Source organism: Pundamilia nyererei, unplaced genomic scaffold (assembly GCF_000239375.1).
Source record: "Pundamilia nyererei isolate P.nyererei 1_Seehausen unplaced genomic scaffold, PunNye1.0 scaffold00006, whole genome shotgun sequence".
Classification (NCBI taxonomy): Eukaryota; Metazoa; Chordata; class Actinopteri; order Cichliformes; family Cichlidae; genus Pundamilia; species Pundamilia nyererei.
Genome location: NW_005187407.1, coordinates 663,336 through 683,697, shown reverse-complemented (window position 1 = coordinate 683,697; position 20,362 = coordinate 663,336). Strand labels below are relative to the sequence as shown.

The 20,362-nt window shown below is 41.5% G+C and overlaps 1 protein-coding gene across 2 annotated transcripts; it reads right to left on the bottom strand.

Moving 5' to 3' along the window:
- Positions 1 to 15,011: 15,011 nt before the first annotated feature.
- plk2b (polo-like kinase 2b (Drosophila)) lies at positions 15,012 to 20,185 on the bottom strand. 2 transcript variants are annotated; one of them, XM_005721999.1, is made up of 14 exons: positions 19,940 to 20,185; positions 19,723 to 19,830; positions 19,510 to 19,626; positions 19,066 to 19,195; positions 18,718 to 18,901; positions 18,303 to 18,501; positions 18,035 to 18,206; positions 17,740 to 17,834; positions 17,316 to 17,448; positions 17,074 to 17,154; positions 16,783 to 16,942; positions 16,503 to 16,632; positions 16,238 to 16,348; positions 15,012 to 16,071 (listed from the first exon to the last, which is right to left on the bottom strand). In XM_005721999.1, exons 1-14 carry the CDS (start codon positions 20,123 to 20,125, stop codon positions 15,880 to 15,882), a joined length of 1,998 nt encoding a protein of 665 aa, XP_005722056.1. In that variant the 5' UTR covers positions 20,126 to 20,185; the 3' UTR covers positions 15,012 to 15,879. The 2 variants fall into 2 exon arrangements, with proteins under 2 accessions (XP_005722056.1, XP_005722057.1); XM_005722000.1 differs by having other exon boundaries at positions 18,035 to 18,182.
- Between the last annotated feature and the right edge of the window lie 177 nt (positions 20,186 to 20,362).

The following is a 20,362-nucleotide window of genomic DNA, read 5'->3' as shown; positions in this document are numbered from 1 at the left end:
AGGAATCACACAACTACTTTCTATTCCTGCAGAAATGCTTTCTCTTAATTAAGTGTTGCCATGTAGCACACGACCATGTGACACACATGCTGCCATACACACAGGCTTTGCACTAATTGGTTTGCTGTATATGTAGCTGGCATTCTCCACAGTGCTGTGACAGTTGATTGCTAATGGACTGAAACTATGGGTCCTGCTGTGAGGCTGCTGCGTCACCTCATCGTCATTCCAGATCCCCTACTGTAACAACCAATGCCTCACTCTTCCACCAAATCTTTTCAGCACCTAATTCCACCATTAGGTGATTTTCTTTTACCGGTAATGACTAACAAATCAGCTCTCCTGCCAGCCTAAAATCTTTTTCTTTTTTCATTCTTCCTGCACCTTTGACACAGGAAAACAAAAACTCTCATGCTAAGTAAACAACCTCCTGACTCTTTTGTCACTGCACTGTAGGTGACATGATGCTGCAAACTTTAAATTCAGTCTAAATATGATACTAAGTTCTAACAGAAAATTTACACTGACAGTTTCATCACTTCACAGATGTACAGTAGAATGTTTTATCATTGTTTAAAGCAGGATAAAACACCAAGGTAGTTTAATTCAAAACTGGAAAAAAAACAAAAATATTTTTTTCTATTTTTTTTGCTTCTTTCCATTATTTGTACTTTCCAGTTCAGGGCGCTGAAGCTTGTCCCAGCTGTCATAGGGTGAGAGGTAAGGAATTGTCCAAAGAATTGGACAGGTCACAATGTGTCACAAAGCTAACACCTACACATAGACAGCCATTCAGACACACATAGATTCACACCTATGGCCAATTTTGAATCACGAGTTAACCTGAACCTATCTGTCTTTGGACTGTGGGAGGACGATGGAGTTTCACATAAGGGGGTAAACCTGCAAACACACAAAAACATCCCAGCCTGGATTCACAGATATACATTGTTTGCCAGTATTTAAAAGTCTTTGGCTACAACATGGCAATACTTTAGCGCACAACTCTAAAATAGCTATGTTATATAATAATTGCATTATAATAACTGTGTTATATTACAGATTAAGTTGCCCTAATACGTTAATTATAGCACTGATAAAGTCAACCTAATAATGTAATATGTATTTAAAACTGAAGTGAGTCATTTAGCAATATGAAAGTAATCTGAATATGATGCTGGGGTTACTTTGTAATTTACTGTGAGGCTTTCTTTTACTGTTAAACATAATTCATGCATTTAACAGAAATGAGCCATCTGCATTAATTACCAGTAAAGTCATATGAGTGTTATAAACAGCAACAGAGAGCCTTGTATGACCTATTAGTTTTTAGTCAAAATGGGAAAGTTTGAGAATAAAAATAACCCTCTGGGCTATGTTGTCTATTGTCATGGATGACTGGATCGACGCAGAAGACCTTTAGTGTAGTATCTAACGAAGCAGAGAGGAAAAACTCCACCAAGCCCCCTGGGGGAAGGTTTCCATCTATCTGCATGTTATATAAACACTACAGCAAGTAAATCTATTCAGATATAAAAGTCACACAGACTAACTGTAAATGAAACGTGGTTCTGTCATTCTCACTTTTTTCAGTGACGCATTCCACTTTAAGTGTTTAGACATCAGTGAAATACAGCTGCTGAAAACAACTTTTCTCCTCTGTGTTGCATAATCTTTGAGGAGTTTAAGCTTAATGAATTTTTAAAGTCTTTCTTGGCAGTAAAATGTCTGAGCCGAGGCACTGATGCTGAAGTCAGTCAAGTCGCACAGGACTCTTGTCTAGTCACTGTGTCAGAAGGGAGATTTTGGGGGGGGGGGGGGTGAACAAGTGAGCTCATCTTGTCTACCTCCCACGACAGGCTGTGTAAACATGTGATCTGATTTTGTGTGTATCTTGTGATCGGCAAGAAATGACATCATCATCAGCAGAGGCAAAGACATGAGACACTGACAGATTTTTCATGTAATGAAATGCTCTGAAAAAAATGCATGAGGACTGACTCAAAATCTGGAAACGGAGAGATCGATGAAAATACCTGACAGGATGTTTTAATGAAGTGAATAGAAATGTGCACCGTGGCAGCTCTCATTTCCAGGTGAGGTGAATCAGCGAGAGAAACACTGAGAATCTACTTGAGCTACTCAGTCGACTTGAATTTCAGTGACAAAGACAAAAATAAAATGACTTTAATTACTGTGTCTATTCCACTGCCTTGTGAAGTGCTTCCTGAAATGTTGCAAATACTTACAAATAGAGTTTTGGAAAACCCTTAACATGTGTGTTTTTCTGTGTGTGTATTAGTATGTGTATTTCATGTGAGATTCCCAGACATCTCCACCTTTCTGCACTCTTTCCTGTCTTCCTGGCTCGTTCTCATCACAATATTTATCATTAGGCAATAATGAGCACTGGAGGAATTTTGTGTGTAATGTGATTAGCTCTTTCTATCTACAGGGGATAAAAATAGGACTAATATTTAATTAAGGTGTCTTATTAGCAAATCAGCTGTTAAAATCAGTACATTTAAATGATTTCTCAGAGCTAATCTGAAGGTTATATTGGGGCCTGCACCTGTTAAGCTTGCCTGTTTTATTATACCCAGCATGGCAGAAGTTGGGTCATCATCAAAGCTTTCCTTACTAATGTGCTGAAGGAGTTTCTGGCCATGGTGGTTAATAACAGAAAAGTCATCTGTTAAAATGATAAATGACAGAACATTAATTTACTTGCTAATGCTGGCTTTGTTTCCACACAAAACTCATATCATAATTGATCTCACAGCAGTGAAAGCAGAACCAGCAGCAGCTTGTCTAGCAAGCTAGTTCACCATCAGCCTCCCATCAAAGACCACCAACGGTTTATTCACAGTGCACATCTCATCCAACCAGAAAAAAGCTTCTGGCCTCACAGCTTATTAGTCAGACAATTGGACAGTAAAAAAAACAGAAAAATAAAGCAAGTTCAAAGGTGTCTTGAACTTGGAATTGTAAGGCCACCAGATGGCGATAGTGAAAGTTACAAAAAGACTTCTGGTTCTATAGAAGTCTATAGGAATTCTGTACCTTGATCTCTGTAACTGCTTTACAGCCGAGTTTATTGAACCATTTGTGGTCATACTGAATAAAAATCAATCTTGGTCATACTGTGTTTCATAATGGGGGGTTTCGATATACACCGTGGCAATGGCTCCTTATCCTTATAAGATGGCAGTAATATAGGAGACTATTAGCTTTCACTATGGCAAGTTTTAATTGGTCTCTGCTTTTAGATTTCACTGGACAAATACTGCTTTCCTTACTTGCCCTGACTAAACACCACTGATTGATTTTTCAGTTTTCCATCAAAGACAGCTGACGCCAGCTTAGAAACTTGCATCTCCATAGTATGTAGGTATCGTTATCATTCTTTGATTTTGGACAAAGGATCCTCACATTAAGAAACTTAAGGAACAATAAACAAAAGCTACCACTTGCAGAGTGAGATTGCAGAGGCAGATAGAAGATAAACCGCCGGAAGGTATTTTTATTGTCTAACTACATAAAATATCTTCCTCATTCCTGATAGGTTTGAACATTGGACTAGGAAGCATGCCCAGACTTGTTCACACTCTTGCAAAGAGTTACTTCATGTTTGTTTTGAAAGGATAGTCAAGGAGGTGTTTTTCCATCACTCTTATCAATTTGCTGATAGCTGATAGAGGTGAAATTCTTTTTGCAAGGTGCTGTAGACTGTATCCAACAAAATTGACAGGCTGGTAATGAGCAAAATCCTGCTTCTATTTTTCCTGTGCTTCCTCTGATTTGCGACAAACAGTGACAAACAACTGAGACACAAGTCCATCCATATCCAAAGTGTTCACAGACATAATGAACATAGACACTGTGGTGCCAGACATGTGTTTTGGGACTCTGGTTTGAAGCTTTAATTTTATTTGTGTTTGGAGCCAAGAATGATCCGAGGGTGGTAACAGCTAAATGTATCCATAAACTGTATGAATGAAATACTTTTATTTCACTCAGTAAAACTGGAGGACTTTGATGGGCTGTTAGGACAATAAACCACACAGCAAGACATATTATTTGGCAGATAATTGCATTAAAAGATATGTGTGTGTGTGTGTGTGTGTGTGTGTGTGTGTGTGTGTGTGTGTGTGTGTGTGTGTGTAGTGGCTCTAAAAGCAAACACAATCTCACAGACTCCTTAATAAACACATAAAAAGAAATGATATATCAGAGTAGAATGCAAGTATACAATTGCGAGGAATCATAGCACTTCACACAGTCACAGTCATCCTTAAAAGAGGTCATCAGAGCATTGCAGGATATTTACACTCCATAGCTCAGAGTTTGTTTTTGTGCCAGCAGCCCTGAGAACCTGGGGGAAACCCATACACAAAAAACAAACACTGCTACAAGTGTGAGATTTAAATCCCCTGACCTGCTGTGCAGCGGTGAACTTGCCACCGTATGCATTTAAAAGGTGTTAGTCAAGCATGGATACGGGCCTGCGGGTGGGCTTTTAGTTGACACACACACAGATGCACAGACACAACTCGCAATTACAGTCATCGCATCACTCTGAAAGGAGAGTGAGTAAAGCTGTTTGTCTGTGTTTCTGCACTTAGCTGGTGTAGTCACACAGGTGACCTCAGGAGAGCCTCAGAGTACGTGCTGACACCTGCTCCTCAGCACGTGTAAATGTATCTGAAAGAAAACCAGACTGTCCTTATATGGAAGTCACAATGCAAAGTCCAAAACAGATACATAGGGTTGTGAATTTCTTTGTACTCTTTTAGAATCTGAATACATGATTATAAATATGTGTATATGTCCAATTCATTTCAGCCTTACTTTTCTACCTTCTACCTAACCTGAGCTATCCCACTGCCACATTAGTTTCTGTCCTTTCTACTCAGTCACAGTGAATATCTTAGCATCTTCCAGTCTGCCACCTCCAGCTCTGCCTCCTGTGGCCATTAGTTCCACTTGCTCCATTCTGCCTGCACTCTTTTCTTCACCTCTCTTGTTCAGTGTCTGTAACTTTGGATGGTTACTCATCCACCTTCACTACCTCCGCTCCTTGCAGCTTCACTGTGACACCTGTGTCCATCCCATTGACACACATGTGTTCTGTCTTGCATCTCCTTACTTTCATTCCTCTTCCTCCTGAGCATACCTCCACTTCCCCAGGCTCTCTTCCACCTGCTGCCTACCCTCGCTACAGACCACAATGTCATCTGCAAAAACAGTCATGGTCCACAGAAACTCCTGCTTGACTTCATCTGTCAGCTTGATCATCACCAGTGTAAACAAAAAGTAACTCAGACCTGACGTCTGATGTAATCCCACTTTTTGCAATATATTTACCTTCATATATCCCACCCCCGCCTTGAAACCACACGACACTCCTACCGCACACCTCACCACTGTCTTGTTGTCTTCATACATGTGCTACACCACCCTCACATGCTTCCTTGCCACTCCTGATTTCCTCATGCAGTACCTTTCCTTCTCTGTACTTCTTCAACAACTGTCTAAAAGTAAACATTGCATCTTTCTCATGCCATTTTATTTCATGTCATTTTAACTTTGGGGATAAAGATAAAGAAAAAACATTTTTTCTTCTTTTCTTTTTTGTTTTGTCTTTACTGTATCTCCTTGTTACCCCTTAGCCTTATCCTGAAACCCCTCAAGGGAAACCCTCCCCTACAAAATTGGACATGACATAATCTAAGTGACATCACTTTTGAAACACAAGCTACTCCACCTGCATCTTTGAACATTCAGTTTGTCAGTGATGTCTTGGTTTTCCCCTCTATTTACCCCACTGGCTGTATTTTTCTTTAATAATTTATACATCTGCTTAACCTTTCTTCCCTTATCTACTATCAAAATCCAGCATCATCACACGCTCATCCTGCTATTTCAACAGGATTGTTGGGTTAGAGTCCAGCTCGCCATTCTCCTTCCAGCTCTAAATTCATGTGGCTTATTGTTCCCATTTCATCCGCTAAACTAAACAGGGGATATCCAGTAGGATGTGTTCCTGTTCACTTCCTCTGAAAGGAATACAAACAGTGACAACTGCTATTGTCCTGCTGCTTCGTTAACAGTAAATGGCATGACAGTTCGTCAACAATTATCGTGTCACATTTGGCTAGCTGAAAATTTATTCATGAACGCATGTACCTCAGTGACTGTCACTGTCTATCACTCCTGTCTCAGTCAGTTTCACTCATTCAGAAGAGCCATTGCAGCAGCTGCTCCCCATTTGTTGTATAACAAGCAAAACTGATTTGTAATGCAGTGATTATGGCTCTCAAATTACCCATATCATATGGGTTTTTACTTTATATATTATATAGCATATTTACTTGCCATGTTTTTGTCTATTTTAAAATGCCTAAACTTTGCTCTTAACTCTGGGGTATTGTCAAATGGTCCAAGTAAAACATCTGTGTAACTTGTTTATGCAGACGGTGTTATCTGGGTGGATACTTCCTGTGGGTGTCAGGTGATTAACACAAAATAAACACAAGTGTAAAGTAAAAGCATGGTGATAAGGAAGATAAGTTTTGGCAAAAAGTTAAGACAAAGACAGTCTGAAAATACTGTTGCAAGCATCATGAGCAAGTTACCAGTAAGCTGAAAGCAATGAGAGAAAAGAACAAAGCTGTGATTAGGAGAGTCATTTGTGAATCAACTCTTGCAACAATATGAAGTTCACAACCTTAGTTTTTTTGGTCACCATAACATAAAAATTGTTTAGATATTATCACTGATTAAATCGAATTCATATTATGTCTACAGTAAGCCAAGAAAAATGATAAGTTCATTTACCTACATCTTTACTATGGCCTCGGTGACACAGTCCAAAGGTTAATGACCACCCATCACCTATTGATCACTAGATAAAACTATTCTCCAACTGGTTGGCAAGTGGTTGTTGGAGGTTTCTGGCTGTTGCTGGGTGAAATCAGTCACAAAGAGCATGTTGCCAGAAACAAATCCTTGTAATTGCTTTGGTCACGAGCAGATTTGCGTGGTTGCCTTTAGTTTGTATGGAAAGTCGTCGTCGACAAACACTTACCAAAACCATTCGCCAAGTGTGAGTGAAACTGGAAACAGTGCAATGCAGTTGCACCTTTTGGAACACCTTAGTTGTAGCAGCAGGGATGGCAAAACTATTTCTATGAAAGTGAGCGTTCTCAATTTCAGGTTTGTGCGGCACTTTCACTGTGTGCAGTTTCACTACTGCTCTGAGAGTAGTTAACGAGTGTTTTGAGACAAGTCTGTGTTTGCTATACAAACTATGGGCGACCGCAGCAACCTGCCTACAATCAAAGCAATCACACAGAGGTTTCTGGTGTACTGATGTGTACTTCTTTGTAACAGTATTCACCTAGCAACTGCTAGCAAACACTCACCCACCAGTCATGAAATATGTATAAAACGTGGATGTTGCTTGGAAACATTAACGCAATGCAAAAGTGTACTTGCATTGTATATAAAGGCCAAGAAATATCTCATAAACAGGACTTTCACAAGTCAGTGCATGACATCACAGCAACTACATCCATACTGTCTATGAGCAATACACATTTCTAACTGCATAAATTTTGCTCTTTAAAGCATTATGAGCCCTTTTTTTTTTATTCGGTTGAACGTTTTAAATGATGTGTAGGGAAAGATCTCAGTTTAGATATAATGCTTTCGCATTTGTACCCTGTGAGACTTGGTTATCAGTCTATGAAATAATATTATTGCAATGCTTAACCAAGGAGGTGTGCACGCAATTCAGGATGACTAACAAAGCAGCCAAATTAATAACAGCTGGATGTTTACGTGCGGGCGAGGATGAGAGTGCCAGTTGCCATAGGAACAGTAGTGTCTCCCACTCAGCTCAATAGCAGAGCAAGTGCACACTGCAGATCTATTATTGCAGATGATGCATTGATTGGCTCATTGATGGGGCCGTCAGGCAAGCCGCCGGAAACATTTATCTTGACCACGCGAACCTCATACCTGACCCTCCCGTTTCCTCTCTGTCCTGGCATTTCAATTTTTCTCTCTCTTGCTATTTCTATGCCAAAGCTGATTTTTTCATGAATGAGTGAGCGTAGACAAAGGAGAGAGCAAGAGCATCAACAAAAGGCAGTTTCAGCTATATAATGACAGCTTCTTTTCTTCCCTTCAGTGAATATTTGCACCTGATACCCTATATTTAACAGCACACAAATACAGTTTAGGTTGTAGCTATTCTCAAACAGAAATTTAGATTTGAAAAATCGCAAATTAAATATAACTTTGAAAATATTTTCCCTTGAGTGTGTAAGCACTGGCCCTGTGGAGATTCATCTTCCCCCAGCCGTCATCATGGAGAGTCCTCCTCCATCCAGCACCACAGTCCATTTGTCCACCCCTGCACTTGCCTAGTGCATGCTGGGAGAATGGCAATCTGGGTAACAGTACTTTTGGCATTTACCAGACGAAGGCGTGTTAATGTGGGCATGGAGAAATGCCAAAGGTCCATGGCTTTTTGACACAGACTTTTCAGTTAGAATAGCTGAACAAACTTTATTACTGAGTCAGAGATCTAAACTCCTTGAAGTTCAGATCTTGTTACAGCAAGTTGACATTCCTGCAGCGATATTAGGAAAAGACAAGAGCTTCTGAAGAGCTTAAAGAATACACAGTCCTCTGTATCGAGCAGTTTTATTGGCACTTAAGTGTGTGGGCAAGTTATGACAATGTGAAAGGTGCAGCACTGAATCAAAGCTTTTTGTATCAACAATGCTGAATCGGCTAGATTCAGTGACTCTGACATATATTTACATAAAAATATAAGCTTTATATTATGTTTAATCTTTGCAGCACATGAGCAGCTTCAGCACAACTCTAGAAAGGCAGGTTAACATTAAAGTGTGAACTTGTTGAGCAACCCAGCCCCACCTCTAAGCGTGTGTGCATGTGAGTGCCGTGCAGGATTTGCTTTGTCCATGTGTCTCCAATGTGAATCACCGGATTGAAATGCTGCTTTGAAGCCTCGGGAGTTTCCTCCCTCCACAAAGCAGGGCTGTGTTTCAACGCTTGCCACACGTTGCAGATCGTTACTAAAAGCTTTCCACACTTGGTGACACTAACACTGCTTTCCTTAAGTACCCTTTGAGCCGTGTGTCTGTATTATTTGGCATGACAGAATCATGAAGAGAGGACCACACTTTTCTTTTAATCTCACGCAGTGTGAGCAGTACAGCAACCAGTCAGTTTGCTTTTTAATTTGAATTTTATTTAGTATTTTTATTTGGTCGTATTGTATTACTTCGCCGCATTGTACTTTTACAAACTACTGTGGCAGCTTTTGAAAAAAAAATCACTAAGCTGACCTTCAAAATGACAGCTTGAGGTGATAGCTGGAACAAATAAAATTGCGAGTGACTCAGCTGTAACTCCCAGACATGTTGAAACTTTGCAAATGTAAGAATTTTAATATGAGAAAGGGACTTTCAGAAAGCCTCACAGCACATCCGTTTATGTGCTGGTATGGATGGAATTTTTACTTAGCGATACCAAACCATAATTATCTCCCAACCCGATGCATTTCAGTGATCATGTGTAAAACCACAATGCTATAATGAAACGGATGCGAGGATGCTGCAGGACTTTTGGACGAGCTTTAGTTTCCACAGGAATTGCAACCAAATGCCTGTAATGCTGGTGACAGAGACAGGTCTGACTGTTTGTGCTACCCTAATCAACGGTCTACAGAAAATCTGTATTATGTATCGTGTTTTATGTGGTAATGCCATAGAGGGTATGTGAAAGATAATGGTAACCACATGTTTGAGGACAAGAGAGCACACTTGTAACTAATTGGATAATGCTTCCATGGACACTGCATGGGTCCGTGCCAGACCAAATAATTCATGGTAAGTAATAGACGATTAAAATACCACAGTTTCACTCCCCAAAACAGAAGCACAGGCTTCTCGGATGGCATCTTAGTGGAATTAGCTACACGGCAAGTCATTTTTTTGGTAACATAGTTGAGTTGCATTAACAGTGACTGAAGCAAATGACAATCTAATGACAGCAAAAGTTTATTTATTGATTGATTTCACTGACCAAGATGTAAACATCTCCTGCAGAGTTGGGTATTTTAACATGAAAGACTACAGGGACTGAGCTGCTTTTAGAGGAACTGCAGTTTTAGGAAGTTGCGCTGGCTTTATTTCTCACCCCCAGAGGTTGCCCCTCTTTTAATGCAGGCTCTAAAAGCAATTCAGTCCCCACAGGCAGAAGCGAATTGAATCATCCCAGTTAATTGTGTGCTATTTTCTGCTAGCAATAGTGGATTAAAACTTCTACGTGGCAGAATTTTTCATTTCAGATAAACCTCTTGCAGATTTTTAAACTTTTTTCTGTTAATTTCCCCCTTTTAGTTTCATCTTTTCCCTCTTGTCAGAGGTCTGCCCACACATTCATGTGATGTGTTTGTGGAAATCACCAGCAAGTCACATTCTCTACTGACATCACACAGGAGGATGCTGGCAGAGTCAGCGAAGACGTAAGACAATCTGTCCTCAGAAAGGGACCCACAAGAAATAAATTAAAAAAAATCAGTCACTGAAATATAATGATCAGCCTGTGATGCTCATCCACTGCATGTGACAGTGTACGACAATCCAACAGCCTTGTTACGCAGGCTGTCTGCAGTGGTTCATCTCGGTTCATTCCAGTATAGTTAGTCTGACACATGTGACTAATATCTGAATAAAGAACCCCCTCCCCATGTAATTATGTGGTAATTAGATGCATTTAATAAAAGATGAAGCTCAAGCATTTAACTAATAGAGTGTGTTTGAGAACAGGAAGAACTGCAGCAGGCAAAATTATTATTATCTTGTGGAAACTGTGAATGACTGGATAGTATAGAAAACTGCTGATTTACCAGTTGTGTTACTGGTTCTGGTGAAAGGTTAGATCTTTACCAATACCCTTATTGATTACTAATGCATGTTTTTAACATCAGAGTAGAATTGGTAGAAACAGGCTTACGTGTGGCTAAAAACATTTTGCATGTGATATGCATTTTACATGAAATTACACAATTTAGTACTGGTTTTTGATTCCCGTCTCTAACAACATGGTGCAAGTGAAAGAAACTAACCTTTATTGGAATAAAATACAAGCAGCGATCCAGTGATGTTTGCTTTTGCTCATGAAATCTGCCTTTATCCTTCTTACATTCTCTGAAATTGAGCTGGACAACTCTGTGATCCATGAATAGAGCAGAAAGTATTTTAGACTCAAGAAGGTCTATTTTCAGCCAGAGTAAAAGACCTTTTCCGAGAGTTGATTGTAGGAAATTATAGGATTCAGATGGGAGAACATGAACGTCACTCTGCTGAGCCACTGAATGACCACTGCATCGTGCAGGGTGACTCACTGGGAACATTATACGTCTTTGAACACCTGAAAGAAAACCAAACATACTGACAAGCAGTCACGTGCACACAAATTTTTGTCATGCTTGAGCACACTCAGGAAGCACATTTTCTTAATAAGATTACAGTAATTAGCTGGAGTTTGTGCTGTCAACTTTGCAAGTATGACTGCTGAGCATTGCTCATCGCTCTGTTCAGTAATGTAGGCTACAGCAGAGAATGGGCAAAGCTACAGTCATCCCAGCTCTTTCTACAGTACATCTGTTTTTGTACACATAGTAGGAGGAGGAGCATTGACATTTCATATGCAAAGGCTTTCTAATCCCTCGAGTGCATCCCAGTGTGTACGTGTAAGAAAGAGTGCTTTTCTCTTCAAGCAAAATATGCCTACCATCACTTTTAATACTAAACTGACTCATTCTTTGGCCTGCAGAGAACTTCATCATAGACGCTGAGGTATAAAGATCGCCTTTGTCATTTCAGCTTAGACTCGTTCCAGAGCTAAGCCTGCCCGCGTGCACAAGACTTTTCCCACCGTCAACGTGACATAGCAGAGTAGCAGCTTTGTGTGGGTGACACTGAAAACTAGCAAGTCTAAATATTTTCCCTCCAAACAGCAGTGACACTAAGAACATCAAATAAGCTTGCACTGCTTTCCTTTTTGGTCTCTGCAAGGTTAAGTGCTTTACTCACAAAAAGCCAATGCAGCTAGTCGGGTAACATTTGCTGACTCACTGGCAGAATCATTTATATGTATGATCTAGCCACCATAACATCATCCACTTTCAGGACTCTGCGTGCTGACCCTTCAATATTAGCTTGATGGCCGTCAACATGTTGGATTTTTTTGGAGCAGGTAGTATGTTTCAGTTAATTTGAAATAGCATCTGTGCTTCAAAGTGGATATGCTCCTAACTAAACTTTAATAAGAGCAATCAGAGAGCTCAACTCCCCACGAAGGGTAAGGGCTTTACCAAAACTTTGATATTTTTATTAGTACAATGATGTCCGCCTGTTATGGCATCATTGTCACATGACAAGGCATAAAAAAACAAAAACAAAACATGTGCTGTATAGTTGTCACCTTGCTCTTTCGTTTGTTATTTTTCTTGAAATGGTATTTTGAAAGAGAAAAAACGTCAAGGTCAACTTTGACCTTGGGCACTAACAATGAAGGTCAAGGTCAAAGGCTTAGCCTAGTTACTCATGTCGCCCAAGTCATAGTATGTCAATGTGTAGTGAAGTTTGAAGATCATCCATAAATAATGTAGGAAATATAAAGTTTTTACTGATTTTCACATTTCATGTGACCTTGACCTTGACCACCAAAATATTAAAAAGCTGTTAGTAGCATCTACCGTCACACAAAATTCAAATGCGATATCTTGAAAACTGTGGATGCTAGAATGCTAGCAAATAGACAAACACATGGAACAGATTACACACTCCCTCCCTTCGGGATGGGACAAGGCTTAATAAGGTCCAGGGGCCAGAATCAGCCTGCCAACTATTCCAGTCCAGCCCAAAAGACAGCTTTGGACAATGTGAAGAATGTTTTGGCCTTTTTAAAATGCATCTAAATAAGTTTACAGATTTTCCCAAGAACTTCCCCATGGCAGTTCATACTACACTAAAGTAATTAAGTAATAAGTAAAAAAAACAACAACAAAAACCGGTAAATGACAGAAAAGTTTTTGTTTTTTCACTACTATATACTATAAGTCTTCTTTTGTTTGTTTGTTTTTTATGTGTTCCCAGTAAAAAAAGAAGAAGAAGAAGAACATTTTCTGTGAATAAACAATTCTTTTACTGTTCTTTCACTGTGATGAATGAGGAGTGAATCTAGCCAGGAGATCAAGGGATGCTGCAAATTCATAGGCCTCCTGTTTGACTTTACTGTGCTATAACTAAATTCAAAAGCGTCAGTATAACTTGAAATCACAATGTCGTAATATGTAAGTGTTTACTGCGGCAAAGGAGCTAAACAGAATGTCTTTTGCAGCAAGTGAAGTCATTTCCTGCTCAATATTTAAGATGCTTTTGCATTGGCTTCATTTTTCGTCCCCACGGGCTGTCGCTTTGTTTTCGATCAAACAACCTCAGAGTAAGTGCCCTTCTACCTCTACCCTGCTAGCAAAGAGTTACCATCCTGTTGTCAATTTAGCTCTGCCCAGTGTATCCATCAGACAGAGATGCTGCACTCATGTTAAGATGTTAGGACCAGCGGTAAATGCCCTTGAAGAGCAAAAAAACTTTACATCGACAATGGGATCTATTTCTGTCTGACAGATGCATCCATTTCAGAGGCCATTAATGTCAAAAAAACCACACACTCAGACCCCGAGGTGTCGTCATGAATAATTCCTGAGCAACTCTTGCAGGCTACTTCCTGTTCTGGTTCTGTCTGTGTGGGTATGTTTATGCATGAGGCATTCATTATTGAACTCTGAAGAGCACAGATATTCTGAGATAGCATCCAAAGGGATGACTCAAGCGTCCATGTTCAACTTCCATCATTACATAAGCCGGGAAGGTGAAGAGGTGCTCAGCAGACAGCTAAATCAAATACTCGCGGTGGAGAACAAAGAGAGAGCGGCGAAAAGCCTGACCAAAAGACACAAGTTACACAATTTTATCACAACTGTGTGATGACACAAGCTCTGACTCTCAACGAGGAGACGCCGTGGCAGGTGTCTTACACGCAGCCCTCATCGATTTCCGACTCGAGCAAAATTGGTCGGTGCCAGCTTGTTTCTATGGTTACAGCCAGTGAACGTGAAAGGATGTCCAAGAACCACTGAAGCCACTTTGCCTTAAAAGCTGTGATGCAATCGCTGACATAGTTGGGCCAGCTTTTTCGTTTTGCGTCTCGCCTCGTAGCTTTACGTCACTGGCAGTGTCTTCTCTCTTTCTCTTCCTCTGAACAATCCAACAAACCCATGTGTTTCTGAGACAAGGCCAGCCATATTGCACAGTCACTCATCTTTGCCGTCTTCCATTTATCACTGCAGAAGAAAACTCAGCAAATGAGAGGCCTTGAACCATGGTATAAACAACTGCGCTGTAAACACAAACCTCTATCAACCCATCTCTCTCACTGCACCCATTTCCTGCTGCAAGTTTAAACATAGGGAAGATAAAATACTTGCTTTGACCTAGGCCCCTGCACAGATATGGGCATAATTAGCTTGAATCTAATTCTCACCACACTGAACAGGAACCGCTTATTTTCTTATGAAACAAGGGCAGCCCCCGCTCCCCCAAGTATGTTTGAGAATAACCCTAATACATGGCATGTCCCTAATCTATTATTAAGGCCACTCTCAGAAAGAGTAACGGCACGAAACATCTTAACATCTTCAGGGAGTTTGAAAATAACATCAGTGAAAGGTCTGCACTTGTATACTGTCTTTTAACGTAGCAAGGCTCTAAAAATCAATTTACAGCACTTCACATTCACCCATGCACATGCACGGCAGTGAGGTGAAGCTTACATTCAACCTACTGGCTGATTTTGGGAACATCTTTGACTGTGGCCACACCCCAAAAAAAGGACAAGTACTCTTTTTTTAATAGAAAAAGCTTGTTTATTAAATAAATAAATACTGCGCTTTTTTACACAATAAGTTATGCAGGACATTTTTTACCCAGGTGACAATGGCTCTTAAGGGATCCTCAGAGGATGTATGGTACTAATTTTTTAGTTGTTTTTTTGTTGTTGTTTTTCCTCCTGCCCCCTTCCCCCATATCACCCCTTTGGTTCTCAACTTAATAAGTGGAACCCATCTGTGAGTAAAGAGAACAAATCACAGTTTTTAAAGTTAGTGTGACATTACACCCTTCCCACTCAGACACACACTCACTCATACACACAGCCAAACTCTGTAGCATCCTCACATATTAGCCAGTAATTCCTTTGCACTGGTGAGTTGGCCGCGACATAAGCTGTACAACATTTACATTATTCCACAGTCAGGCTCTGACATTCAGAGCATCAATATATGGATTCTCTCTGGATTAATTCAGCTATACTCTATACAGTGAAGCTGGTGCCAGCCCAGCATTTCTCTCTACTTCCCAAATATCCCTCTTTCCCCATCCCCATAAAAGACTTGGGGATCGCATTCGTACCAACATACGCCCTCCTTTCTCTCCTTCCAACAATCCACATACAAGTCAGCCCTTTTCCATCCACAGTTATTGTGCTACATTTCAGTTTCTCAGTCTTTCAGTCTCTTGCTTTTTTATTTTTTTCCACACCTCGCACTGGTGCCCGAGTGATTATGACACCGCACAGCTGGATTAATTTACTCTGCTCAAATCCATCCTTGAAATCCACTTGTCTTCCACAGATTCTTTCGGCATCCTCATTCCACCGCAGTAACACGTTCGGTAGGTTTGCTCGTCTGTCCAGCACACGCTCTGTGTGGGTTTAGCTGCATCTCTGCAGAAGCATGTTGAGGGAATACACCATGCGCTCCCGCAGGTCAGTAGGGCAGCCAGACTTCAACAGGGAGCTGAGTTTGAAGGTTTTGGAGACGCGGTCTTCGTTAATGTATGTCAGCATGTACTCGTCCCTCTGGCAACACAGGATGATCTTGGTGTGATCGTGGTAAAAGTTAACCTTTGAAGATAAAAACAAACAAGAAAACTGATAAGTTTGGAGAACAATCTTTTTGTCTATTTGATTTGTGGTTTAAAGCTCCTTGATGCCATGCATCGCACTTGTAACTACGCTTCTACTGAGCATGCCCAGCAGCAGCTATGCTCCTGTGATAATGTGTGTTTACCTGGAAAGTGCCGTCATTAAACAGCATCATGAGGGCGCGGTCTGACTTGAGCCACTGCAGCAGGTAAAGTCTGGGCATGTGTGAGTCTGTTATAGTGCCAAGGTCCCCGCCCTGAGAGAGCAAAAGAGTAGCACATCAGGTTTAGACAAGCTGCAACGTCTCTAAGGCTACAGGGTGTGGAAATACAAAAGGAACATAACAGCAACATAACAATTTTTTTAAAAATGGATAAAGGAGTGGAGGAATAACGATTTTTTTTACTTACATCCATGAGGTTTTCCTCCATGTAATGGGAGAAGTACTTAAGCACAGTGACCTGCCCGACAAAGTGTTCAGGAACCTCACAGGTGGGAAAGACAGAGCGCTGGCCTAGCTCTGCGTAGTAATGGATGGTCCTGAAACCCAAAATAAAACAAAAAAGATCAGATTCGGTTAGATGACATTTTTGAAAGATTTGACACGATAACCGCAGCATGCTTAGACAAGTTAATGTTGTGACTAATAACTTTTAAATTTAAGGGAGGGCGTTGAGAAAGAATACATACTTTCGGTCGGGTAGGAGGCTCATGTGAGTGCCATTGTTGAAGAGAACTCCCACGGTGTGATCAGATAACTGGTATCCAAAACCGTACTTGTTGGAGTAATCCACCCATTTAGTCACCCATTGAAGACTGCAGCTGGTTGAGCCCTGAGGAATGTCACTGGCTGCAGGGTGAACAGAAAGAGGAGGAGGGTTAGAATACAGTTAAAGGTATAATGAAACAGTGAGCTTAAGTGCACTATTAATTGCAGCTAAGGCATGCATGTAGAGGTCAAGGCTTTGTTAGTTCACTCACCTTTAGGCATATTCTCCAGACACCCCCTCAGCACACTTGCAACAGTCTCAGCCACACTCCCTGTCGTGCTGTCTTCCAGGCCTTTTGGAGCAATAACAGGTGCTCAGTCAGCTTGACATGACAATGGTACTAAACACTCTAGCTATGGCAGCAGCTCTCTGTAACACTGATTTCTTTTCCATAATACATCAAAAAAGAATTCCAGTCTGTCTGCGCTCTGTTAAACGTGTGGGTGAACTTACATTCACTACTGCTGCTGCAGCTTCCCAGACTCCCCCTGACGATCAGACGGATGGTGTCTTGCGTCGTCGGGGACTGGCTCTCTGTTGCCGGGGCAACGGGGCTCTCGGCAGATGGCGGAAGTAGACTTCCATTCTGAGGTGGGAATGAGTGACGACAGGGTTTAGAATCTGTGAGTTTAGATCATCCCTTCCTACTATGACTCAGTGATCACCCACAGATGCAAAGAGGTTGGCTTAAAGGTTGAAAATAAGTGCTTTTAGCACTTCGGGAAAAATGTGCTCGTTATAAAGTTTTGGCACAGCTCCAGAATGACTCACTGGATTCTCCTCAACGTGATATCTCAGATCTATTTAACTGCCGTTATGATGAATCTACCTGCAACATCACCCACACTCTTGCAAATATCCTGTCTTCAGTTCTTACCTCAGACACCTTTTTGCTGTGCTGTTGGCTGATGGCAGTTCTCTCCAAGTCATGCTGCAACTTGTAGATCTCCTCTTCCTCTTTGGTTAACTTATCTATGAAGGACAAAAGGAGTGCAGAAAAATGAGAGGATGACCTCCATGACCAGCCTAAGGGTGATAAAATGGGTCATGCACACTCAGTTTAACGCTAGGTGTAATGATGCCCGTGCTTCGAGCATAAATTCAGACTCAAATACAAACTATTAGTGTGACGAGTAGTACACTGAGAACTTAAATGCTGTTGCAATACTCACTCAGAGTCTCGTAGTACTTGACCTTGTCCCTCTTCCCACCAAACAGCGCAGCAGCAGCTTTCTTGAAGAAACTCTTGGCAGGGCTAGAGATGTGGAAATCTGGTGCTGAATGGCAGCAGCTAGCAGGCAGACGTTCTGGACTGAAGCCCTGTGAAGAACCAAAGTGGGTCATCTGGTGGGAAGTGGGGGGTGTAATTGTTAAACTCCTACGCTGTGACATTTACAGTGTTCAACATAGAGTGACATAGAGTTGGCAATTGTGTCTAACCTGTGTGAAGAAGTCATGCCTCAGAATGTGGTCCAGGTTGGGCCTGTCCTCTGGCATCTTGGCAAGCAGGCTGGCGATTAGCTGCTTAGCCTGTGGTGACAGGGACGAGGGGAGGGAGTAGCGGGCTTCTCTAATACACCTGTATGTCTCCTTCAGGTTGGTGGTTTCGAAAGGAGGTCTGCCCAGCAGCATAGTGTACCTGGAGGAGGATAGAGGGCATTGAGTGAGGGAGCTATTTATGCCATAGGAGATGCATGGGTAGTTTATCACATATATCACATATTTCTAAGTGAAAGAAGTAAGACAAGAATATGCCTGTCCATGACACCTGATGCCAATATAGATAGTTTCTTAATAATTCATTACTAAACCTTTTGAAGTTCCCTAATGCTAAATTTATAGATATCCGACTCACATTACACAGCCCAAGGCCCAGATGTCTGATTCACAGCCGTGGCCCTGCTTGTTGAGAACCTCAGGGGACAGGTAGTTGGGAGTCCCGCAGATCGTCTTCCTCCTGTTTCCCGCTGGCTCCAACTTGGCAGCCAGACCAAAGTCCCCGACCTTCAGCTCCATCGTCTCGTTCACAAAAAAGTTACCTGTCGGGAAGAAAGGGAATGAGATGATGAACACTTGATATTCAAGCCAGGATCAAAGCATGAGCACAGCAAATGTAGAGGTACAGACTGAGGTTTAGTTACAAGGAATGATGTTCTCCCTGCACACAATGAAAGATTATGCACAGCACTGTAATATCACTAACCAAGTTTCAGGTCTCTGTGAAGGATTTCCTGTTCATGCAGGTACTTCAGTCCAGACACAATCTGTCTCAGGTAATAACGCACCTCTGGCTCAGTAAGCACTTTGCGGACCTTCAGGATATGGGCTAATGACTGCGGGGGAAAAAACAAAGCATAGAGATGAGAATAATTATAGAGCTTTCCCAAGATATAAGCACTGTCCTCTGTGCAGAAAAGCTTATCACACTTGACTACTTCCCTTAATTTCAAACCCCGTGGTAACACATTAAAGTTTTCTACTTTCGACAGTTAATTAAAACAGTAAAGCTCTTTATAGAGTGGGGCACATTCTGAATACCAAGTAGTGCCTCGCTGGATTTTGGGTGCAATGCAGGTCTTGTTCACATTAGAAACACGGCGGCAGTAAAGTCATTTCAAATTTACCATGTGGAAAAAACAGCACTTACTTTCCTGCTGCAGTACTCCAGCAGGATGTAGATGTTCTCCTTGTCCTCAAAATGGTGATAAAAATGCACGATGTGTTTATGGTGTAGTAATCTGTGCAGCTCAATTTCTCTGTCAATCTAGCGAAACGAAAGACAAAACATGTCTATATATATATATATATAAACATATAAGTTGAACATCACTGCGCTCAAGGATCGGAGTTGCGCGCTTACCTTTTCCCGTTGGTGAGGTTTGGAGACGCGCGCATGAGGGATGATTTTGGCTGCGTAAACTTTGCTGGTGGAGAGGTCGGTCATCTCATAACATTTAGCAAATCCTCCCTGGAAAAAGGAACAACACTGTTAACATGTTTTGTCTTCGGGTTAGGTAAATCCCAAGGGGGAAAAATGTTTTTAAAGAAAAGAAAAAACGATGGAATGCTTGCGCTACCTTTCCCAAAACTTTTCCACGGCAGTAGCACTTCCCCGTGGCAGGATCAGTGATTATCCTGGCCATTTCTGAGGGTGCACTGCGCTCATCCATTTTCTTTCGGCGAGGCTCGCAGGACCTCTGCGTGGATTCACACATGGTGCTGCCGTTTGTCTGTTGGTGCCCGGCGCTTCTCTGTACTTCCATCAGTTATAGGTCTGTCGTACAAAACTCAGAATGGATCCCGGAGAGCTCGGCCAGGAGTCTTTATACTCTGGCGCTCAACCCTCCCCCTGTCTGCCGCCCTCTCTCTGACGTCACGGGCATGAGAGAACGGGGGTCTGGCTGTTATCGATTACCTCACATGTACGTTTGTGTTGGTGGTGGCACAGATATGGAAATATGTAAAGCGGCGTGCGAAACTTTGGTTATATGCTTATATAT